Source organism: Onychostruthus taczanowskii, unplaced genomic scaffold (genome assembly GCF_017590055.1).
Source record: "Onychostruthus taczanowskii isolate IOZ18803 unplaced genomic scaffold, ASM1759005v1 scaffold240, whole genome shotgun sequence".
NCBI classification, from domain to species: Eukaryota; Metazoa; Chordata; class Aves; order Passeriformes; family Passeridae; genus Onychostruthus; species Onychostruthus taczanowskii.
In genome coordinates this window covers 248,582-273,542 of record NW_024499685.1, presented here as the reverse complement: position 1 = coordinate 273,542, position 24,961 = coordinate 248,582, and the positions used below count along the sequence as shown (strand labels likewise).

The window sequence follows — 24,961 nt, the reverse complement described above, 5'->3', positions numbered from 1 at the left end:
CCTGGACAGTGGTCAGTGACACCTCTGCCAATTATCCAGCTTTCCCCCCATGCCAGGTGTTCCTGCTGGGAACCCACAGCATGTCCCATCTATGGGACACCAAAACTAATCCAAAAAACATCCCAGGCAGGGCCAGGGACACGGATGACATGGGGCAGAACACACACAGGTGACAGGAGCAAGGGGACCCACAGAGGTGACACGGGAAGAACACACGTGTGTGACAGGAGGAGGGGACAGACATGTGCAGGTGACAGGAGGAGAAGCACACAGGTGACAAGAGCACACACACATGACAGAAGGGAGAGGACACACACATGCCAGGAGGAAGAGGGCACAGGGGCCAGGAAGAAGGGACACACCGAGGTGACAGGAAGAGGGGACACACACAGGTGCCATGAGACAAGGGACAGAGGTGCCAGGAGGAAGGGGGCACACGCAGGGGCCAGCAATAGGGGACAGACACAGGTGACAGAAGGGGACACACACAGGTGCCTGCAGACAGGGGACACAGGTACCAGGAGGAAGGGACAGACACAGGTGACAGAAGGGGACACACACAGGTGCCTGCAGACAGGGGACACACACAGGTGCCTGCAGACAGGGGACACAGGTACCAGGAGGAGGGGACCCACCTGTGATGACACCAGGGGCCTGTGCAGCCATCACAGCCTGGGGCAGGGCCCCCAGGGGCTGGGCCAGGGTCAGGGCAGGGGACACAAGCCCCGGGGTCGCCAGCGTGCCCAGCACTGCAGCTCCTGCCACGGCTTCCTGCGGGACACACGGAAAACCTGGGGTCACCCCTGCCCCAGGGACTGTCCCTGCAGAGCACCCAGCCAGGCTCAGCTGTCCCACACCTGGGAAATTCCCAATACTCCCATCCCCAGGAGCTCCCAGTGCTGCTCGGGAAGGCAGAGGTGTCACCCAGCCCAGCAGGGAAACAGAAACTCTGAAGCACCTTGGAAGAAAAACCACCTCCTGGAACTCAACTCCCAAGGAACACCCTGACTCCAGGTGCCCACAACTCCAACAACATCCAGGAGGAACATCCAGCTGAACAGTAAGCACTTCCATGGAAGCACTGAAATAATGTGCCTAAAACACACCCCAGGATCCCAATGTTTTTTGGCTGTTGTTGCTTTCCAGGCCATTGTCGTCCTGGTTTAATTGCTCACAACCTTCTCTCTATTTTATTCTCGGGGCTCCTGTAAGCTCTGGTGTGGCAGAGCAGAAGATCCCAAGGTTTTGTCCCTCCATCCCAGCTGTTAGTGGATCTGTGACTCAAAGCTGCTGTGATATCCCAACTCTGCCCTGCATAAATGGCCAAGCTCTGGGATGCAGCCCATCCCATCAGGGCTCTGCTCCTGTGCCCACAAGGCCACTCCTATTTCCAGTGGAGATGAAGCTCCTATTGAAGGGGCATGGCAAAGTGCTGGAACAAAACCACTGGAATTTCTGGCTCCACTGGTCACCAGCTGCCCCCACTTCTCATTGAAATGGCTAAAAAACTTTTCCCAATACTTTTGGTTCCTTCACTTCCTTACAAATCTGACTTTTCCTACCTCTGGTAGACAGGGCTGACCCTTGCTCCTCCCTCTTTAGTGCCACTCTCCTCACAGGAACAGTTTCTTGACAGACCAGCAGGATTTACCCCTCTGTACCATATCCCTACCATTTCACTTAAGCAGAGTCCATACTTCCTTCCCAAAGTGATTTTGATCCAAGTAATTCCAGCCATGTCTCAGTTTCCCCCCTGCCCTGACTGCAGAGCTTTCCAGACCTGTGGAATCTCTGCTGGGTGCCTGTGAGTTCCAGGTGAGGGGCAGCTGCTCCCACTCCTGCCTCCACTTTTGATTCAGGAAAACATCCCCAAAAAGCCTTTTGGAGCCTCAGCTGCAGCAGCACCAGGGGCTGCACTGACCAGCAATTCCTGCCCAAGAAAATTCCACAACACAACAGTGCTGGAATTGTCTTGCTCCATGGGCTAAGGTGCCATGGGGGGATCCTGCTGCCCAAGGCAGGGATGGGGGCACAGCCATGGGAATCTGTGCCCAGTGGTCCCACCCTGGAGCTCCTGGTACTTCAGGAAAACGAAATTAGAGAACTCAAGCTCTGTATCAATATCCAAGCCAACCCATCACTGCCTTTCCCTGTTTTTAGCAGCCTAAAGCCATCCCAGGCCTGTTCCACCCTGCTACAGGTGCAACCTTCAGCCAGAGCACTGCTCACACAGCTGCTCCTGCTCCCAGCCCTCACCCCTCCATGTCCTTCCCTGCTTTCTTTCAGCCTCTCCTGCATCCATTTTTCCCTCACTGCTGGTTTGATTTCCAGATGAGGAATTCCCTCCACCCTTCCCCACCAGTTCTTGAAATAAAGCTCTCATCAGCTGTGCCAGATCATTCCAAAACCTGGTGTCTCAGATTCCCCAGCTGCCAGGGACAAGCTTCCATGTGTGAAATCCTGGGACAGAGTATGATCTGGAATCATGGCATCCTGGAATGGCTTGTGTTGGAAGGGATCTTAAAGCTCATCCAGTCCCACCCCTTGCCATGAGCAGGGACACCTTTCAGTACCCCAGGTTGCTCCAAGCCCTGTCCAACCTGTCCTTAGTCACTTCCAGAGACAGGGCAGCTTCTCTGGGCACCCTGTGCAGTGCTCTGTGCTGTCCCTGTGCTTTACCTCTGCTGTCCCTGTTCCATCCTTGTGTCTCACCTGAGCTGTCCCTGTCCCTCCCCTGAGCCACCCCCATGTCTCACCTGTGCCTCCCCTGAGCAGTCCCCATGTCTCACCTGAGGCTGTCCCTGTGCCTCCCTTAAGCTATCCTTGTGTCTCATCTGAGCTGTCCCTCTGCCTCCCCTGTTCCACCCGTGTCTCACCTGTTCCACCCCCATGTCTCCTCTGTTCTACCCCCATGTCTCCCCTGTTCCACCCCATGTCTCACCTGTGCTGTGATCTTGGCGGTGGCAGCAGCAGCAGCCACAGCAGCTGCAGGGGGGAGCCCTCCAGGTGTGGCAGGGGTCAGCAGTGGCATTGGGGGCGTCACGGCCTTGCCCACCCGCAGGTACTGACCCCCCAGGTCAAAGAGGTTCATGGAGGACACGGCGTCCTGGGAGGACTGGGCCTTCTCATACTCTGCAGGAGGAGATCATTCACCCATGAGCCTTCCGTTGTTCAGTCGTGGAATTATGGAATGGTTTGGGTGGGAAGGGACCACAAAGACCTTCCAGACCCACTTCCTGCCTCCTGCCATGGGCAGGGCCACCTTCCACTGTCCCAGGCTGCTCCAAGCCTGTTCAATCTGGCCTTGGGCACTGCCAGGGCTGGGGCAGCCCTAGCTCCTCTGGACACCCAGTGCCAGCACCTCACCCCCTCACAGCCACTATAAATTATATTTCTAAATCCCGCCCTGGCCTGCTCCAAGTTTACTCCTACCCCCTCACCAGGGTGCAAAGCCCAGCCCCAAGGGCAGCCCCAGGAGCAGAGCACACTCCCCCTGCCCTGCCCTGCCCAGCTCCAGCCGGCTGTACCAATGAAGCCGTAGCCTTTGTGCTTCCCTGTCGTGGGGTCCCTGGCCAGGGTGCAGGATTTGATCTTCCCAAAGGCCTCGAACACGCTCTTGATGTCGTCGTCCGACAGGTCCTGGTGCACTGAGGCCACGTAGATGCGGTTGAAGGCCCGGGCCTCCTCTGCCAGCTGGTCAATGATGGGCTGAGCCTGCCCGATGTTGCTGGGCCTCCCCACCTGCAGGGACAGCGTGGGAATGGACTTGGGAAGGGCCTGGAATACCAGGAGTGATACAGGTGCCTCCTCCAGCCAGGTCTCACAAGCTCTCAGAGGTCTGTATCACACCCCAGATAGCTCAGCTACCCCTGGAGCCATAAAAATCAGCAGGATGGCTTCTGCTGCCACGTTGGAAACAAGAAGGTTTCATAAAAGGCAAAATAACAAACGGGAAAACCGAGCCAGGTGCAAGAGGTTCTTGCTCCTGGTAAAACACCTCACAAAAGCAATTAGTTTCTTTGTTCTCTTCCTTTTTTCTAGTAAAAAAGGTGGGACTTTTTGGCTCCTGTCCAATTGGCTATCCTTGCGTTTGAGGTGAAGTCCCCTAGGCCTACGAGGTGGCTTTTCACCTAACCAAGGAGAGAAACTTCTGGGCTTCTTTGCTTTTTAGGGGGACAAAGGACAGCTTTGTCACTCTGTCAACAGAGGGCACATTCCTACACCAGAGTGCTGAGGGAGCTGGAAAAGCAGCTCAGCCTGGAGGAAAGGAGGCTCTGGAGAACCAGGAGTGCTGAGGGAGCTGGGAAGGGACTCAGCCTGGAGCACAGGAGGCTCTGGAGAACCAGGAGTGCTGAGGGGGCTGGGAAGGGGCTCAGCCTGGAGGAAAGGAGGCTCTGGAGAACCAGGAGTGCTGAGGGAGCTGGGAAAGCGGCTCAGCCTGGAGGAAAGGAGGCTCTGGAGAACCAGGAGTGCTGAGGGAGCTGGGAAGGGGCTCAGCCTGGAGCAAAGGAGGCTCTGGAGAACCAGGAGTGATGAGGGAGCTGGGAAGGGACTCAGCCTGGAGCACAGGAGGCTCTGGAGAACCAGGAGTGCTGAGGGGGCTGGGAAGGGGCTCAGCCTGGAGGAAAGGAGGCTCTGGAGAACCAGGAGTGCTGAGGGAGCTGGGAAAGCGGCTCAGCCTGGAGGAAAGGAGGCTCTGGAGAACCAGGAGTGCTGAGGGAGCTGGGAAGGGGCTCAGCCTGGAGCACAGGAGGCTCAGGGGGACCTTGTGGCTCTGCACAGCTCCTGCCAGGAGGGGACAGCCGGGGGGTTCGGGCTCTGCTGCCAGGGAACAGGGACAGGACAAGGGGAAACAGCCTCCAGCTGTGCCAGGGGAGGTTCCAGCAGGACATCAGGAGGAATCTCTTCAAGGAAAGGCATTCAGGCATTGGAAGGGGCTGCCCCAGGAGGTGCTGGAGTCCCCATCCTGGGAGACATCAAAGGAATGCCTGGACGTGGCACTCAGTGCCCTGGGCTGGGTGACAGGGTGGGGATGGGTGACAGACTGGACTCGGTGGGCTGGGAGGGATTTTCCCATGTGAACAGCTCCATTATTCTGTGGTACAGACAGGATGGCCCATGGAGCAGGGCAGCACATGGCCCCCCCCGCCTGTGAACAGGTCCAGGAACAGCCTGCCCTGCCGGGGTCCTGGCCTCTGCTCCCTCCTCCCTGACCTGACAAACTTCCAGGGACTGAGAAGCATTCTGCAAGCAATTCACAGCATTCCCAACCTCTTTCCTAAACCCCCTGGGCCATGGCACTCTGCACACACTCAGGGTGTGTCAGAGACACCATGAAAGATATAAATAATCACCTTTGCTTTGCTTCAAAAGAATTCCATGTGTGGGTGGGAAAAGCTGAGTGCAGTCTTTGGAGCCAATCTCAGGTGGGACTTTGCAGGCCAGGGGTTTCTCCTCGGAGAGGAGAGACCCAGAGCCACTGTGTGCTCCATGTTGGACACCAAGGTCCATCAGGGAACAGTCTTTAGGCTCCTTCCCCCATCACAGTGCTGTGGGGAGCATTTCCAGGCGTGGAACTGTTATTGCCAGGAAAAGAGAAGCAGGAATTTCCAGAGCAGGCGTGTTACTCACCTTGATGTTCCTTCCCCCCAACATGACAGAATTCATCTGCTCCAAGGCCAGCTGGGCAGCCTCAGGAACCTCATATTCCACAAAGGCAAAGCCCTGGGATGGGAGGAAACACCTGTCAATCACTCCAGCTGTGCCAAGCTTTCCCAGGGACCTACAGGTGGAATTGATTCCCACCTCACTGATTCCTGCTTGTGGCCCAAGGTGGTTCCTTAGAAAAGCCTTTTAATATGGCAGAAAGGGTCCTGCAGAGGTTCCCCCAAGGATATCTGATTCTGGAGCCTCCTGGACTCCGAGGCCCTGCAGCAAAGCCCCACCTAACTAAGGGCTGCTGCCTTGTCAGCATCTCCAGAGCTTCCCCTTGGACACCAGGAGGAATTTCTTCATTGAAAGGGGGGTCAGGAATTGGAAGGGGCTGTCCAAGGAGGTGTGGAGTCCTCACCCCTGGAGATGCCCAAGGAATGACTGAATGTGGCACGAAGTGCTCTGGGTGGTCTCTTCAAACCTCAACGATTCTGATTCCATGCACGTCACCCCACACACCCCTGGCTCCCACCACAGAATCCTGCCCTAAGCAGATCAGGGAGCAGCAAACATTCACCCCCAGTGCTAAAAGGAGCCTGTTCTTCACAGGGATAGAGGCCCTTTGCTCTCCTGGCTGCATCTGGAAAGCCTTGAAGAGAGGAGGGTGTTCCTTGAGGGCTGGGAATCACAGAATCAGGAAAGGTTTGGGTTGTAGGGACCTTAGAGCCCATCCAGTTCCACACCTTCCACTAGACCAGGTTGCTCCAAACCCCATCCAGCCTGACCCTGGACACTTCCAGGGACAGGGCAGCCAGAGATTGTCTGGCCAACCTGTGCCAGGGCCTCGCCACCCTCACGGGGAAGAATTCCTTCCAGAATTCTGCAAAGCTGCTCATTTTGTGTTGTGAAAGAAACGCCCTTGCAGAAGACCCCAAAACGCCTCATCACTAGGCCATCAGCATCACCAGCTCTCGCTGCCCCCAAGGAATTCCACCCCTTCCCAGGACAGCTCACCTGCTCTTTGCCAGATCCAGGCAATCCCACAACGCTTTGTGCGGGACAGGAGCTTAAACTCATCCAGAACCTTAAAGCAGGCAGGGAACCTCCCACTGCCAGCAGCCCCATCCCACCTTGTGCTTCATGGTGACGGAGTCCCAGGACATGTCGATGCTCTTGATGGGCCCGAAGGGGGCGAAGGCCTGGCGGATGGTGTCCTCCCCCAGCTCGTAGTAGATGGAGCCCACGTAGACCCGGCACATGATGGCGAGCGCGCGCTGCCTCTGAGCCGCCATCTGTAGCGAGACAAGGACTGGCCGGTCAGTGCCGGGCCGGCCGTGGCCACCGGGGCCTCCTCCCCCTGCTGCTGCTTCCCTCCCGGGAGCCAGCCCTGCCGGCAGCTCTGGCACAGCCTGGATCAGAAGGATTTCCCTGCTCGCTGCACAGGCCGCTGGAGCGGATCCGTCCGGCTCGGTCCCGGATAAAGTCCGGCTCGTCGCGGGGCAGACACGCCGGGTCTCCCCCGGCCTGATCTCATCTCCAGCCACGCCTGCAGGAGGAGGGAATCCCTTCTCTCTAGGGCAGCTTCCCCCTCCAGGCAGCAAAGGGCTCAGCTCTGGGCACTGGGAGAAGCCCTCCCGCCCCCCCCAACAGCAGAGATCCATCGGCACTCCCGCCCCCGCCCGTCCTCCCCGGCAGCAAAGGGTCTGCAGCTGGGAACCTCCCCCCTCCCTCCGGCACCAGAGCCTCCCCCCACCCCCGGCAGTCCGAGATCCAGTACTGGGCACCACTTCCACAGCTCAACGGCAAAGCCAAACACTCCCATGGCCCAGTGGGACTCCTGGGAAGCGCGTGGTGCCAGTACTCATCCCTGCCTGGCGGCACTGGCTGTACTGGGGCAGCCCCAACACGCGGCTGCTGCACACAGGGTTCCTGCCACGGTGCCCTAAGTCTGCCTGGAAACCTGCTTTCAAGACAAATCCAGCCATTCCTTACAGGAGGGATCCCAAAAGCAGAGCACAGTGTGTCCTTCGTGTCTGTCACCCCCAGAGCAGCTCTAGAGCTGCTGAGGGACGTGGCCCTGGAGATGCGGCCACACCTCGGGGCTCTGGAGGAGTCACTGCCTGCATGTGAGGGGATGGCTCTGGGGCAGGTGGGACACACCTGGGGCAGGAAGAGGCTGGTGCAGCAGCAGCAGGTGATGCCTCTGGCCCTGCCCAGCAACACAGCAGGGAGCTCTGAGCACCCCCAGGGCACAGGGGCTGCAACCAGGGCCTTCAGGAGACGATTTCTGGGGTGCCCTAAGGAGCAGAGGAGCTCTGCCATGCCTGGGGACCCCTGGGGCAGAGGGAAAGCGCTCAGGGCCTCCTCAAGGCTGATTTCTGGGGTGCCCTAATGAGCACAGGAGCTCTGCCTGGGGATGCTGCAGCCCAAAAGGAGGGAGAGCTCATCTGTGACAGGCACAGCAGCAGGGACACAGCCTGTACCCGAGGGACTCCTGCTCCTGTCCAGGACTGCCACTGGCCATGGGAGGAAACAACCTGGGAGGGTTTAACTCCTGCCATTCCATACAGGACACTGCAAACAGGGACAGCTCTCACCCCAGACTGTCCCTGAGGAGGCCACATTAGACCCCAATGCTGCTCCTGAGGTGACATCAAGCCCTGAACTCTGCCCCTAAGGTGACATCGAGCCCCAGACTCTGCCCCTGAGGTGACATCGAGCCCCAACTGCTGCTCCTGAGGTGACATTAAATCCCAACTGCTGCTCCTGAGGTGACATCAAGCATCAAATGTTGCTCCTGTGGTGACATCCAGCCCCAACTGTTGCTCCTGAGGTGACATTAAACCCCAATTGTTGCTCCTGAGGTGACATTCAGCCCAGACTGCCCCTGAGGTGGCATCCAGCCCCAGCTGCTGCTCCTGAGGTGACATCCAGCTTGCCCCCTGCCTGGCTAAGGATTCCCCAGCACGGCTGGGCCACGGCTCTCTTTACTCTGCAGGCTGTGACCAGCAGGACTATGGCACGTACACATGCAGGACAGAGGCTGGGTGCTCTCCCAGGTGCTGCAGCACACTCCCAGCTTCGGTGCAGGAAAGCCCCTCAGTCTGCAGCGTATCCGTTCAGGGGGTCAGAGCCACCACCAGTGTCACCCTGGGTGTCCCAGGGAGGCACCTCTCCCGAGGAGCCTCTGCAGAGGAAATCCCCACCTTGCCCTGCCACAGGAGTCTAAAGGAGAGGTGAGGGAGTGAAGAGACTCAGGATTTTCAGACAGCAGAAGAATTCCTTCCTGCAAAGGGTGGTCAGGCACTGGAAGAGGCTGCCCAGGGAGGTGTGGAGTCCCCATCCCTGGAGGTGTCCAGGGAACACCTGGACGTGGCACTCAGTGCTCTGGGCTGGTGACAGGGTGGGGATCAGGCACAGCTCAGACTCGATGACCTCGGAGGTCTTTCCCAGCCTTAATGCCCCTGGGATTTTGGGCTGGCAGGAGGCAGAGCTGAGATGGGCTGTGCTGACTGCGGGTGTCAGTGGGTCACCAACAGCAGCATCCGGGTGGGAGATGTGCCCTGGGCACCTGAGCTCAGCACAGCTCGGTGTCAGGGCCTCCTGCCTGGACATCTCACTGCTCTCAGCAGCCCCCAGGCTGATCTCACTGCTCCCTGCGCCTCTTTCTCCTCCTGTAACATGGAAAAGCACCTGAAGCCTCAGCCAGGCAGCAGCCCCCACCTGCAGCTGTGCAATGCTGCTCTGAAAGGATGGGGAGGTCATTTTAAAGACAGGCCAAAACCCCACCTTGGGATGCTCTTGTAATCAAAGCAGGTGATGCACAACCCTCACCACGAGCATCAGTCATGACAGTGACACCAGGGGATGGTGAGGGGACGTGGGAATCTTACACTGTGACACTGAGGACTGAGCCCATGGGAAGCTGCAACTCAGGCCCTGAAACCCAGAGCTCAGGGAGCTCAGGCTGCGCTGCCTCCACAGAGGAACTGGGGAACCTTGGCAACAGGAAAAGTGCTGGACAGGGGGCTGTTCGTGCATTCTGAGTGGGCTCTGGAATGAAGCACCTGCCAAGAATGGGATATCCTGACTGCTCTGAACTGCACCAGGCTCCTGCTCCTGGGCCGTGTCCACCTGTGACTCCCGAGGGAGGAATGGCTGAGGAAAAGGAGTCACAGCCCAGTGCCCTGGGGGTCATAAGCCATTAAAATTTTCCTGTGCCACCACCTCAGCTGTGCCCAGCTGGGGAGAACGAGCCAGAAACAATTTAGGCCAAATTGCTGGAGTTCCACTGTCAGGCAGCAGCTCCAGGGATGGGGGGAGTTCCTGGGCATGAGGACACCATCTCTGCCAAATCCACACCAAGACGGCTGCTCTGCTCCACTCCAAACTTACCCCTGCCCCAGAACACCCATTCTGGCTCCCCACTGCCAAAGAGGGAGACTGGGCATTTCACCTCAGTGCCCTTTTTCTTGGGAGTTCAAACCTCCGCCCGTGTTTTACACCAGGCACAAATCTCATATTCCAGCAAGACAGAGAGGTATTTACAAAAACGTGCAAATGAATTTCCAAGTGAACCTTTGGGTGCAGAGAGGAGTCACAGGACACCTCGTCCAGCACGTCTTGGAAAAAGGAGGGGACGGATCGTGCCAAGTCATTCAGCTCTTTGTGGCCTCTGATTAGAAGGGGCACAAAAGCTCACACAAGTTCTCTGCTCGGTCCTGCAGCTCTGTCCCTTCCATCCTGCTTTTGCTGCACCCGCAACGTGCCATACTGCCCTGGTCTGGAGCGTGCACAGTAAAGAGAGTCTGAGCCTGGGCTGCACCATGTTCTGCCAACCTCCGGCACCCCGGCCCTCCCCAGCACCGGCCGGCTCTGGGTGCTGGGAGGTCGTTCCACAAGAAGTCGCCCCTTGGTGAGTTACCTTGGCCGTTAGTTTTAGGTCGGGACCTCAGAACTGTAGCATCCCTAGAAATGCAGCTCCCACAATTTCACGGGTGTGTTCAGAACTGGTGGAAATCTAAAGCTGTCTTTGCCCCCGAGTGGCAGTGTCCCCGCAGACTGCACAGCCTGGGGTCTTCTCGGGGCAGTGACACCTCGCTCTGCTCCTGGGCGTGTCCAGTACAGGTGGGGATGTGGGAGGGCTGCGCTGGGCGCGGACAAGAGCATTGGCACCACTACGAACGTCCCCACGCTAGGCCCTGACTAAGACAAGTGCCCCAGAAGAAGTGAATATGTCTATTGACCGATTGTAAAGGTGAGAGAGGATCTCCAAAGCCCATTGTCACTGCTGCCATCTGAAAGACAGTAAAGACAGAGTTCAGTCTGTTGGAGCTGAGCATACTACGGCTGTTTGTACAAACTCAAGCAGAGCGGCGGCGCAGGGGCACCTGCGAGAGGCCTCTCCTTCCTCGGCCCTCACTGCCTGGTCCCCAGGAGTGTCCGGCGCCAGGACCCTGCCGAGTCCGGTCCCACCAGGCCAGGGTGGGGTTGTGCTGCTGCCGCTGCCTCGGGAAGCAGGGTGGGATCCCAGGGGGGACTCAAGGCAATAGTAACCTCTGCAACCACTGTCGTTGATTCACCCCCGGCATTTAAAAGGAGCCCCTCCACTAGAGCAGACCCTCAGAACCAGGCACAGCCCCGAACGGCCTCAGCTGCCGGGCAGGGAGAGCACATCCGCAGGGATTCCTCAGGCAAAGCCCTCGTTTTGGGCTTCCTGACTTTGAGAAAAGGCACTGAGACATGTTCCAGAAACCTCTGAAGGAGGGGAGGTCAAACCCCAGTTAAGGGCTCTCCCGGCATGGGCATTCCAGTACAAGCAGGAAGAGCCAACAGAACTTCTCCGAAATTGAGAGCACCTGGGTGCAGGGGAGGGACTGGGCGCAGCACTGGGACACGGGGACACGGGGACCCTCCCTCAGGCAGAGGAGATGGTGACAGGACACTGTTCCCAGGATCCCTTCTGCCTTCACCACCTCAAACATGGCTCAGAAGCAAAGCCCACGGCAAAGTCTTTGGCTTCCTGTATCTCAAGAAGGGACGTCCAACAGGACTGGAACTTTTAACCATTTCCTCTTGGAACAAGAGTGATCTGCGGGCAATTTGTGAGGTTAGTCGGGGCGCCTGGGTGAGCTGCAGGCTCAGGGCTGTGCTCTGGCTCCGAGGGCCCTGAGAACTCCACCGTGGTGGGGGGGAGCACGAGGCAGAGGGAGCGGCTCGCAGGGGGCTCTCACCTGGAGGTTGGTGAGCTGCTGCTGCTGGTGGGCGATGGTTTGTTTCACCAGCACGCTCTTGATGCTCTGCTCCATCGCGTACTTCTTGGCCTGGAAGGAGAACAGGGGCTGTAGGGGCAGCACAGCACAGCGGGGCAGGGAAGGATGCCTCCACAGCTCCCAGAACCTTCCGGTCTCCACGCCTAAGCACCAGGGCACTGCCCCCAGCTCCCCAGCTCCCCGAGGCCCCGGGACACAGAGGATGTGGTGAGGGGCAGCGCAGGGCAGCAGCATGCACCCGGAGCTCGGCGTTCCCCTCTTCCAGCCCACCTCAGCCCCTTACCTGCAGGGCCGGGGCGGGCACGGCCTCCTCCAGTCCTCTCCTCTCAGAGAGCGTCTGCACAGCCAGGTGCTACAGGAGGGAAGGGGCTGCACCTCCCTCCTCCCCATGGCCACCCCAGGCTGGGCTCTGCCCGCTCAGCACACCTGGCCTGCTCTGCCTCTGCTCCCAGAACACACCAGCTCTTCCCTCTGCTCCCTGAATGCCCCAGCTCACCTCTGCCTCTGCTCCCAAAACACACCAGCTCCTCTCTCTCCTCCCTAAATGCTCCAGCTCGCCTCTGGCTCTGCTCCCAGAACACACCAGCTCTTCCCTCTGCTCCCAGAACACACCAGCTCTTCCCTCTGCTCCCTGAATGCCCCAGCTCCCCTCTGCCTCTGCTCCCAGAACACACCAGCTCTTCTCTCTCCTCCCTAAATGCCCCAGCTCACCTCTGCCTCTGCTCCCAAAACACACCAGCTCTTCCCTCTGCTCCCTAAATGCCCCAGCTCCCCTCTGGCTCTACCTGCCCACACAAGGCTCCCTTGGGGTTTCTCCCAGTCCTCCCCAAATCTGGCAAAGCCAGATTCCGGGGTGCCAGCACCGAGGCTCAGTGCCAAGGCAAACCTCATCCCCACACCTGTGCCTGTCCCCAGGACACACACTCAGCCACCCCTTGGCACCTGGGCTCCGTGGCTGTGTTTGGGAGCTGCCAGGGCACAAGAGGATCTAACCCAGGGACCTGAGGGCTGTGCTTTGGAAACCTGGAAATGGACAAGGGGGCTTGCATGTGGCTCCCGAGAAGCCAGAGGGAATGAGGCTGGGAGCCAGCCACCTCGCACAGAGGGACAGCTGGGACAGCACAGGCAAAGCCACATGGAGCCTCCTGAGGACACAGCTCTGTGTCCCTGCCATCCCAAGGACAGGAATATTCTGGGATGTGTCCCATTCTGAGTGTGGACAATGACAGGCCAGCTGGAGCAGATCCCAATTTCAGTCTTCCTGGAGCTCCTCAGTGACTTTGTGATAGCCACACCCTAGCTCAGAATTCCCACCTGACTTAGGATGCTGCTTTCCTGAACTGATTGACTTTTTAAATGACACCCACTCTCACCCACCCCAACGTGCTCCCAGAAGTGTCCATGAACTCTAAACCAAACCAAGTAATTCCTGGGCCCAAATGTCACTGTGGGACCCTCCAGCACGGCCACGACCCCAGAGATGTGGTGGTGAGTTCCCTTTGGCCCCACCAGTGACAGAGGCTCATTGAATCACACCACCACCCCCCAAACAGCAAATTCCCACCAGTTTTACTCACTTTCTGGAGAGCTTCCTGCTGCTCTGGGGTGAGAGGGGGCAGCCCCAGCTTTGCTGCCGTGCTTTGCCCGTTCTCCATCTTGATGGACTCCGTACCCTAAGGAAACAGAAGATGCTCAGAGAAAGCTGTTCTCACAGGAGTAACATGTCTTCCTTCCCAGAAAATCAAAGCACTTCACGTCAGAACATGACAGATGGCTAAAAACCCTTCCCAAACCCAGCTGTATGTCAGGAAAACCAGTTCATATTATACCATTCCCTATGGGAAGAGCCATCCCAGCAAGTGTACAAACCAAGAGATTGCTGGACGCTCACAGAGCTCTCTAGACACATTTTCTGTGAACAATCAGATAACCCCAGTCCTGGCTCACATCATCTCCATCCCCTCAACAGATCCACTGTCTAATGTCCCCATCAATGCTCTCCTCCCTTCTCCCTCCCAGCTCCGTTGACCCAGTTGTCTCAAGTTCTCATTTTAAAACCTTCTTTAAAACTTTCCCAAATCACAGAATCACGGAATGTTTTGGAGGGACCCCTAAAGCTCACCTAGTCCCACCCCCTGCCATGGGCAGGGACACCTTCCACTATCCCAGGTTGCTTCAAGCCCTGTCCAACCTGGCCTGGAACACTTCCAGGGATGGGGCAGCCACAGCCAGGGCCTGCCCACCCTCACAGGGAAGGATTTCTCCCCAGTACCCCAAGTGACCCTGCCCTCTGGCAGGGGGAAGCCATTCCCCTCTGTCCTGTCACTCCAAGCCCTTGTCTAAAGTCCCTCTCCAGCTCTCTGGAACTCACTCCAGCACAGCAATCCCACTGCTGGGACCGTGATTCCAGCATGGTGATCCCACGGCTGGGACTGGGATTCCAGCATGGTGATCCCACTGCTGGGACTGGGATTCCAGCATGGTGATCCCACTGCTGGGACCATGGATCCCACTGCTGGGACAATGACTGACTCCTGCATGGTGATCCCACTGCTGGGACTGGGATTCCAGCATGGTGATCCCACTGCTGGGACCATGGATCCCACTGCTGGGACCATGACTGACTCCTGCATGGTGATCCCACTGCTGGGACTGGGATTCCAGCATGGTGATCCCACTGCTGGGACTGGGATTCCAGCATGGTGATCCCACTGCTGGGACTGGGATTCCAGCATGGTGATCCCACTGCTGGGACTGGGATTCCAGCATGGTGATCCCACTGCTGGGACTGGGATTCCAGCATGGTGATCCCACTGCTGGGACTGGGATTCCAGCATGGTGATCCCACTGCTGGGACTGGGATTCCAGCATGGTGATCCCACTGCTGGGACCATGGATCCCACTGCTGGGACCATGACTGATTCCAGCAATTCAGCAGCCCAGTGCTGGCACTGCTGGCACCATGATTCCAGCCTGATCCAGTGCTGGGACCCCCAGCTCAGCCCCCACAGCAGGACCTGGCCTTGCCTTTGCTGCTCGTGTGGGTTCTGGCAGCACCAGAGCTGGTTCCTTCTCTCAACTCCACATTTCCCACCAACCACCCCAAAAACCAGCGGGGACAAACCCCAGCCTGTGGTCCTGGCCAGGCTCCTGTGGGAGGTCTTTGCTCCGAGTAAAAGCAGCATGGAAAAACCTCCGTTCAGAGCAGGAGCCAAGACCAAAAGCAAAGCCTCTCCAGGACTGTCACAGGATTATGGAATGGTTTGGGTTGGAGGGACTCTAAAGCTCAACCCATTCCATGCCCTGCCATGGCGGGGACACCTTCCACTAGCCCAGGTAGCTCCAACCTGGCCCTGCACACTTCAAGGGATGGGGCAGCCACAGCTTCCCTTCCCAGCCCAGCCATTCCAGGATACCAGGACACACCCTCAACATTCTGACTCTTATTTTACAGCCAGAATGAGACTCCTGGTTTTGTGCAGCCTCCAGTTCCCTGTGGGGGTTGTGAACATGGAGCAGACAGAAAACAAACCCTCCCAAGACAAAATCCTGCTCTCCAGCTGTCTGGACAGCACCCAGAGCTGCAGCTGTTCCCCGGTCCCTTCACAAATCCCTGGCTGGACTGGGACACCAGGAACACAAGGATGGTGGGAACACCAGGGCACCAACAGGGACAAGGAGCAGAGGGGGCTGGAGCTGCAAACTGGCAAACTCCAGTGCACAAAGCCACACTCAAGCTAAAACAAGACCAGCAAAGCCATATGGAATCAAGGAATTGTTGAGACTGTGTTGAGGTGAACTCTCTGTGTGTGGAGACACGAGGTTTGAGTCTATGTTTCTCAGAAGGCTGATTTATTATCTTATATATTGTATTAAAATACTACATTAAAACTGTACTAAAAGAACAGAGAGAAAAGATGACCAGAAGGGAACAAAGAACAATAGAATAGAATGCATAACAAAATTTTGTGACTGCTCACAGGTGGCTGTGATTGGTCATCAACTAAAAACAATGCACATGGACCAATGGAAGATGCACCTGTTGCATTCCACAGCATAGTTATTGTTTACTCCACAGAATAGTTATTGTTTACATTTCTTTCCTGAGGCTCTCAGGAGTGAAAAAATCATAGGAAAGGATTTTTAATAAACTGTCATAGCTACAAGAAAAGCCCTCCCAGCCCACCGAGTCCAACTGTCCCCAGCACTGCCAAGGCCAGCAGTGATCATGTCGTCCTGACTTTGCTGCTCGTGTGGGTTCTGGCAGCACCAGAGCTGGTTCCTTCTCTCAACTCCACATTTCCCACCAACCACCCCAAAAACCAGCGGGGACAAACCCCAGCCTGTGGTCCTGGCCAGGCTCCTGTGGGAGGTCTTTGCTCCGAGTAAAAGCAGCATGGAAAAACCTCCGTTCAGAGCAGGAGCCAAGACCAAAAGCAAAGCCTCTCCAGGACTGTCACAGGATTATGGAATGGTTTGGGTTGGAGGGACTCTAAAGCTCAACCCATTCCATGCCCTGCCATGGCGGGGACACCTTCCACTAGCCCAGGTAGCTCCAACCTGGCCCTGCACACTTCAAGGGATGGGGCAGCCACAGCTTCCCTTCCCAGCCCAGCCATTCCAGGATACCAGGACACACCCTCAACATTCTGACTCTTATTTTACAGCCAGAATGAGACTCCTGGTTTTGTGCAGCCTCCAGTTCCCTGTGGGGGTTGTGAACATGGAGCAGACAGAAAACAAACCCTCCCAAGACAAAATCCTGCTCTCCAGCTGTCTGGACAGCACCCAGAGCTGCAGCTGTTCCCCGGTCCCTTCACAAATCCCTGGCTGGACTGGGACACCAGGAACACAAGGATGGTGGGAACACCAGGGCACCAACAGGGACAAGGAGCAGAGGGGGCTGGAGCTGCAAACTGGCAAAGTCCAGTGCACAAAGCCACACTCAAGCTAAAACAAGACCAGCAAAGCCATATGGAATCAAGGAATTGTTGAGACTGTGTTGAGGTGAACTCTCTGTGTGTGGAGACACGAGGTTTGAGTCTATGTTTCTCAGAAGGCTGATTTATTATCTTATATATTGTATTAAAATACTACATTAAAACTGTACTAAAAGAACAGAGAGAAAAGATGACCAGAAGGGAACAAAGAACAATAGAATAGAATGCATAACAAAATTTTGTGACTGCTCACAGGTGGCTGTGATTGGTCATCAACTAAAAACAATGCACATGGACCAATGGAAGATGCACCTGTTGCATTCCACAGCATAGTTATTGTTTACTCCACAGAATAGTTATTGTTTACATTTCTTTCCTGAGGCTCTCAGGAGTGAAAAAATCCTAGGAAAGGATTTTTAATAAAATATCATAGCTACAAGACTAGAAAAGCCTTCACAGCCCACCGAGTCCAACTGTCCCCAGCACTGCCAAGGCCAGCAGTGATCATGTCCCCACCACAAACACAATCCAGAAATGATGATCTGTTTATAAAAGAAGGCTCCCTCATCTCCAAGATTAATTTTGGTTGTGGAACATCCAATAAATTAATTTTAAAAATCCTTCTTGTCCTTTCCCACCTGGCTGAAGCACTGTTTGTCACCAGCTGTCCCTGTCCCCTCCCATGACTCTGCCACTCACCCAGAGCTGTCCCCAGCCAATTTCCAAGTCCACAAACCCTTCTCCCACTGCTGCTCCCATCTCCTTCAGCTTTAACAACTCAATTATTCCAATTTAAGAGCTCTGAGATGAGAACAGAGTGAAGGGCTGCCAAGTGTAACCATTCAAAATAAAAAAGTCAGGAGCCCAACCTGTTGTGATTGTTCCAAACCCAGCCCATTGCACGGCTGAGTTTAACATAATTTACATATCTGGGCTCATTAACAGGCAAAAACTGCTCTGGAACAGAGAGCTGCTCCAGCACAGAGAGCAAAGCTGAGACTAGAAGGACCCAGCAGTGCTGGCTGGATCCAGGAGCACCCAGGCAGTGCTGGCTCCAGCTCTCTGCCCCCACACATGTGGGAAGAGCCCACAGACCCAGGGTGATCTCTGCTGACCACGGGCATGGCTCCAGCAGAAATTCCTGACCATACACCCCTCACTGATGTTCCCAAAGGAACATCACCAGCCTGGGCTCCCTGGAAAGCAGACACTGTGTAAACCCACCCTGACACTCAGAGAGCCCTGAGTGCTGCTCTCCTCTCTCCAGGCACCTCGGGATAACCCTGCTCCCAGGAACGGGCTCAGCTGGGCCAGACAACAGCACTGGGGCTACGTGCTCAGCTCCTCCCCTCAAACCTTGTTCCCACATCCCTTAACAGCCAGAAGGAAGTCAGGAAAGTGGGAGGAAAACTCGAGACAACAGCACTGGGGCTACGTGCTCAGCTCCTCCCCTCAAACCTTGTTCCCACATCCCTTAACAGCCAGAAGGAAGTCAGGAAAGTGGGAGGAAAACTCGAGACAACAGCACTGGGGCTACGTGCTCAGCTCCTCCCCTCAAACCTTGTTCCCACATCCCTTAACAGCCAGAAGGAAGTGAGGAAAGTGGGAGGAAAACTCGAGGAAAGCTGGTAGAGGAAGCAGGAGAACAGGAGCTTCTTTGGAAAGAAATAAATGGGAATTGGATTCCTGCTGCTGTTCGGGCATCTGAGCATGGCTGGGCCCTTCCAGGGGGTTTGAACTCCAGGAGTTCAGAAACATTCCTGGAAATTTGTTACAGGGCTGAGAACTTCTCTGGAGTACAAACACACAGAAAGGACAGAATCCTGTTTATCTGGGAACCACAAGCAGCAAATCACAGGGAGATTCAAGGAGACAGAAGTGCAGAAAGGAAGGATGAAGCACAGGGCCAGGGCACTGGCTCCATCCCTGCTCCACCTGCCTGACAGGGTGAACAGGAATTCAGGGAGCCCATTCACACTGCCCCCAGCAGAGGCTGGAACAGCACAGAATGCCAGGATCACGGGGCTGGAAAAGATTCCAGGATCAGGGAGCCCAGCCTGTGCCTGTTCCCCACCTCTCACCAGGTCAGAGTACTGAGTGCCATGCCCAGTTGTTCCCTGGACACCTCAAGCAGCAGCTCCTTCCAATGGCCTCACCACCCTTTCCAGAAAGAAATTCCTCTACAGCTGGTGAGTGTCCAGGGAAGGTCTTCCTGCTGGGTACAACCACATTTCAGTTCAGTCCCTGTTTTCCTTCTAAGCCCTTGGGGGTCCCACTGGAACTCTGGAAGCCCTGGTGGGCATGGTAACCTTTAGCACTCCTCAATGGCTTTAGCATCTCCTTTCCCATGGAATGCTCCTTCCCAACTGGGAGCAGCAGTGCTGGCAGCCACTGCAGAACCCAGAGCGTGGGGCACATCCAAAGCATCTCCAGAACTTCCCAGGTGTGTTCCTGGCAGGAACCCAAACCTCCCAAAATGGGTCCCTCTGCAGCACTTTGTGAGCAAACGGGTCCCACAGCTGCAGGCTCAGCCAGTGACCGTGGCTCTGGTTCCATCCAGAACCATGGAATGCTTTGGGTGGGAAGGGGCTGAGAGCTCCTCCATGGGCAGGGACACCTTCCCTCCATCCAACCTGGCCTCGAGCGCTCCCAGGGCGTGGAACTGGGTGGGATTTCAGACTGCTCCCACTCCAGAGCAGGCTTTGCTTCCATGATTGCAGGACTGACCCTTTCAGGCTCACAAATGGCTTTTGCCAAACTGCACAGCTCAGCCGAGGAGCTGTGGGTGACACAGCAGGGCGGGGGCACCCCCCCACCCAGCTGGGATTCAGGAATGCAGAAGGAACGCAGGCCCTGGCACAGGAGCTGATGTGAGGGCTGATGGTGACAGGGAGCGCTCCAAAATGCCCCCACAGAGGTTGTACTGTCCCAGCTGGCACTGGTGAGCTGCCTGGAACATTGTGCCCATTCCCAGGGATGCAGAGAGCCCAAAGACTGCCAGGAACCAGGAGAGAGCACAGGAGAACACCCACGGGATGTGGGAAGGGCCCAGCCCAAGAAATGAGGGGAACACTGAACTGGGAGCACAGTCACAGCCCCGACACGGTGCCACACAACATCACAGACTGCTGAGATTCCTTCAGCAAGGAATCAGCCTGGATCGGCCCCAGCAGCTGATCCCAGGGCCAGCACTGACACCAAGGGGCCATCCCGGGTTCCCTGAGAATCCCACACACATCCCCTGGCCCTCCTGTCCCACAGCACACCAAGGAGCCATCCCGGGTTCCCTGAGAATCCCACACACATCCCCTGGCCCTCCTGTCCCACAGCACACCAAGGAGCCATCCCGGGTTCCCTGAGAATCCCACACACATCCCCTGGCCCTCCTGTCCCACAGCACACCAAGGAGCCATCCCGGGTTCCCTGAGAATCCCACACACATCCCCTGGCCCTCCTGTCCCACAGCACACCAAGGAGCCATCCCGGGTTCCCTGAGAATCCCACACACATCCCCTGGCCCTCCTGTCCCACAGCACACCAAGGAGCCATCCCGGGTTCCCTGAGAATCCCACACACATCCCCTGGCCCTCCTGTCCCACAGCACACCAAGGAGCCATCCCGGGTTCCCTGAGAATCCCACACACATCCCCTGGCCCTCCTGTCCCACAGCACACCAAGGAGCCATCCCGGGTTCCCTGAGAATCCCACACACATCCCCTGGCCCTCCTGTCCCACAGCACACCAAGGAGCCATCCCGGGTTCCCTGAGAATCCCACACACATCCCCTGGCCCTCCTGTCCCACAGCACACCAAGGAGCCATCCCGGGTTCCCTGAGAATCCCACACACATCCCCTGGCCCTCCTGTCCCACAGCACACCAAGGAGCCATCCCGGGTTCCCTGAGAATCCCACACACATCCCCTGGCCCTCCTGTCCCACAGCACACCAAGGAGCCATCCCGGGTTCCCTGAGAATCCCACACACATCCCCTGGCCCTCCTGTCCCACAGCACACCAAGGAGCCATCCCGGGTTCCCTGAGAATCCCACACACATCCCCTGGCCCTCCTGTCCCACAGCACACCAAGGAGCCATCCCGGGTTCCCTGAGAATCCCACACACATCCCCTGGCCCTCCTGTCCCACAGCACACCAAGGAGCCATCCCGGGTTCCCTGAGAATCCCACACACATCCCCTGGCCCTCCTGTCCCACAGCACACCAAGGAGCCATCCCGGGTTCCCTGAGAATCCCACACACATCCCCTGGCCCTCCTGTCCCACAGCACACCAAGGGGCCATCAGGAACCTGCACTCCCTGGAAATGTGGAATGGATGCTCACAGGTCCCCCCCAGCAGCAGCTGCTCAGACCCCAGGCACACCAGAGCTGATTTCTGCATCTGAAAGGCAACCCTGTGCACACACCTGACCTGCCTCGTGTGATTCCCACTGCTGCTGGCACCACGGAATCCCTGAGGCTGGAAAACACCTCCAGACCATCAACCAACCTGTGAGCTGTCCCCAGCCTGTCCCCTGAGTGCCACCTGCAGGCACGGGCACTCCAGACCCCCCTGGGCAGCCCTGCCAAGGCCTGAGCACCCTTTCCTCGGAGGAATTCCTCCTGGTGTCCAGCCTGAGCCTCCCCGGGCACAGCCCGAGGTCATTGCCTCCTGTCCTGTCAGCTGTGAGGGGGTGCACAGGGATCCCCCTGGCAGGTGTGCACAGGGATTCCCCACACCTGGGATTCCCCACACCTGGGATCCCCTGCAGGTGTGTGCACAAGGATTCACAGCTGGGATTCACACCTGGGATCCCCACACCTGGGATCCCCTGCAGGTGTGCACAGGGATTCCCCACACCTGGGATCCCTGGCAGGTGTGCACAGGGATTCCCCACACCTGGGATCCCCCACACCTGGGATCCCTGGCAGGTGTGCACAGGGATTCCCCACACCTGGGATCCCCCACACCTGGGATCCCTGGCAGGTGTGCACAGGGATTCCCCACACCTGGGATCCCCCACACCTGGGATCCCTGGCAGGTGTGCACAGGGATTCCCCACACCTGGGATCCCCCACACCTGGGATCCCTGGCAGGTGTGCACAGGGATTCCCCACACCTGGGATCCCCCACACCTGGGATCCCTGGCAGGTGTGCACAGGGATTCCCCACACCTGGGATCCCCCACACCTGGGATCCCTGGCAGGTGTGCACAGGGATTCCCCACACCTGGGATCCCTGGCAGGTGTGCACAGGGATTCCCCACAGGGATTCACACCTGGGATCCCCTGCAGGTGTGTGCACAGGGATTCCCCACACCTGGGATCCCCTGCAGGTGTGCACAGGGATTCCCCACACCTGGGATTCCCCACACCTGGGATCCCCTGCAGGTGTGCACAGGGATTCACACCTGGAATCCCCTGCAGGTGTGCACAGGGATTCACAGCTGGGATCCCTGGCAGGTGTGTGCACAGGGATTCCCCACACCTGGGATTCCCCACACCTGGGATCCCTGGCAGGTGTGCACAGGGATTCCCCACACCTGGGATTCCCCACACCTGGGATCCCTGGCAGGTGTGCACAGGGATTCCCCACAGGGATTCACACCTGGGATCCCCTGCAGGTGTGTGCACAGGGATTCACAGCTGGGACCCCCTGCAGGTGTGTGCACAGGGATTCCCCACACCTGGGATCCCCTGCAGGTGTGCACAGGGATTCCCCACACCTGGGATTCCCCACACCTGGGATCCCCTGCAGGTGTGCACAGGGATTCACACCTGGAATCCCCTGCAGGTGTGCACAGGGATTCACAGCTGGGATCCCTGGCAGGTGTGTGCACAGGGATTCACAGCTGGGACCCCCACACCTGGGACCCCCTGCAGGTGTGTGCCCAGGATAAATGGGAATTCTGAGGCCAGGTGTTTCCTTGCCATCCCCCGTGGAATCCCAGGTGACCTCGCAAAGCCAGACGTGCCCCCTCCTGGGAAACACCCCAGGCCAATGGATCAAGGAAAGCTGAGGCAGGAAACAAAGTGAGAGTTGTCCCTATCTCCTCCCAAGGCCTGTGAACTCACAAAAGGAATTCCAGGACACACAGCTCCTCCTGGGATCAGCAGCAGGCTGAGCTGCTCTGGAACCAGAGCCATTCCTCAGAGCAATCCTGTATTTGCCATGACAACAATGATGGGGACAACAGGAAACAAACCCAGTGTGAAACACACGTGTTTTATGATTGGCTTTTTGCAAATATTAAAATGAATATTGTATGTGTTATGTTAGAAAGTTATGCTGTATTAATTTTCTCAAGTAGTGTGTTAAACACAGTTTTAGGTTCTAACATAATGCTAAAATAGAAGCTATGTATGTGGGATTTTTTTCTAAGAAAGGAATGAGGAACTCCCACTGAGACAGCAGCCACAGGACACCTGAACCTTTAGAGAAAAATAATTTATTGCCCCTTTATCAGAAGAAACTTCTTCACCCCCCCCCCCCCCCCCCACCCCGGAATTCCGGAATTCCTGCTCTCCCACACCCAGCACAGGGCTAAAACATCCCAGAGCCCACAAAGAATCCCACAAAACACAGTCCAGGAGGGCTTGGGAACGGGAGCCCAAGGGCAGCACTTAAACAGGCAGATTTGGGAAAGCCAGCTCCACACGGAGCATTTAAACAGGAGAATTTGGGAACAGGAGCCCAAAAAGAAGCGTTTAAACAGGAGAATTTGGGAACGGGAGCCCAAAGAGAAGAGTTTAAAGCACTGGGTTTGGGAAACCTAACACAACACCGAGTACTTAAACAGGAGAATTTGGGAACGGGAGCCCAAAGAGAAGCGTTTAAAGCACTGGGCTTGGGAAACCTAACACAACACCGAGTACTTAAACTGGAGAATTTGGGAACGGGAGCCCAAAAACAGCACTTAAACAGGAGAAATTGGGAAGAAGGAGCCCAAAAGCACCGTTTAAACAGGAGAATTGGGGAACATGGAGCACAAAAAGAAGTGTTTAAAGCCTGGATTCAGGAGCAGGAGCACAAAAAGAAGTGTTTAAAGCCTGGTTTCGAGAGCAGCACCCCAAAAAGAAGTGTTTAAAGCCTGGATTCGGGAGCAGCAGCCCAAAAAGAAGCGTTTAAAGCCTGGATTCGGGAGCAGCACCCCAAAAAGAAGCGTTTAAAGCTCCGGATTCGGGAGCAGCAGCCCAGGAGCAGCGGCCTGGCCGTGCCCACAGCGGGACGGCCGAGCCCGCTCCCCGCAGGGCCTGGACAGCCACGGCGGGGCGGGAGCTCAGGACGGCGCGGGGGAGCACCGACACCTTCCCCACACGGAGAAGGCCGCGACCGGAGCCCACAGGCGGAAGAGACCCGGCGGGAAGCGGCGCCGTCCCCCCAGAGCCGCCACCGCACCCCGGGGGCGCGGAGAGGGCCCGGCCCGGGCGGATCCGCTCGGCGGCCGCGCTGTATCCCACCCCCTTGGCGCCGGCCCGGCCCGGCCCCGCCGCCCCTCGCCCCCTCACCAGCGCCATCGTCGTTGTCGCCGCCATCTTGTCCTCCCCGTCCACAGCACGCGGCTCTCGCGAGAGCTCCGCGGCGCGCGCGGGAAACAGGGGGCTCAGGGGAGGCAGGTCCTCGCGAGAAGAACTATCGCGAGAGCTCGGGAGGGCGTCACGTGACGCCCAGCGGTTGCCAAGATGGCGCCGCCCAGGCGCCGCCGGTGCCGGAGAGGTGAGATGTGAAATTTGGCGTGATCCCGGGGGAAAAGGGCTCCAGCGCGGCTGCTGCGGCCCTCAGCGCCGCTGGGGCTGGGGCTGGGGCTGGGCCGGCAGCTCCCGGTGCCTCGGAGTGAAAAATGCGTGTTTTATGGCTGGCTTTTCGCAAATATGAAAATGAATATTGCATGTGTTACGTTAGAAAGTTGTGCTGCGTTAGCATTTCAGCAGTATGGTAACTGCGGTTCCGTAGTTAAAAAATAACTTTTGTAGTTCAAGTAGGAGCTGCGTATGTGGGATGTTTTCTTTCTAAAAAGGAATGAGGGACACCTGAATCTTCCAGAGAAAGAGAATTTATTGCTCTTTCATCAGGGGAAACGAACTTCTCCCCGCCTGGTTCAG

General features: G+C 57.2%; 1 protein-coding gene across 3 annotated transcripts in view; it reads right to left on the bottom strand.

Annotated features, from left to right (window-relative positions):
• PUF60 (poly(U) binding splicing factor 60) overlaps positions 1 to 24,488 on the bottom strand; it is a 28,373-nt gene extending 3,885 nt beyond the window's left edge. The window contains exons 1-9 of one of the 3 annotated variants that reach the window (XM_041406102.1): positions 24,368 to 24,488; positions 13,502 to 13,597; positions 11,886 to 11,975; positions 10,899 to 10,949; positions 6,783 to 6,944; positions 5,632 to 5,724; positions 3,528 to 3,741; positions 2,942 to 3,132; positions 636 to 771 (exon numbers count right to left, since the gene is read on the bottom strand). In XM_041406102.1, coding sequence (XP_041262036.1) covers positions 636 to 771; positions 2,942 to 3,132; positions 3,528 to 3,741; positions 5,632 to 5,724; positions 6,783 to 6,944; positions 10,899 to 10,949; positions 11,886 to 11,975; positions 13,502 to 13,597; positions 24,368 to 24,394 — 1,060 coding nt within the window. In that variant the 5' untranslated portion in view covers positions 24,395 to 24,488. Of the gene's footprint in view, positions 1 to 635; positions 772 to 2,941; positions 3,133 to 3,527; positions 3,742 to 5,631; positions 5,725 to 6,782; positions 6,945 to 10,576; positions 10,814 to 10,898; positions 10,950 to 11,885; positions 11,976 to 13,501; positions 13,598 to 24,367 lie in introns of those variants that run through there. The other 2 variants (XM_041406103.1, XM_041406104.1) reach the window with 2 other exon arrangements.
• Positions 24,489 to 24,961: the final 473 nt, after the last annotated feature.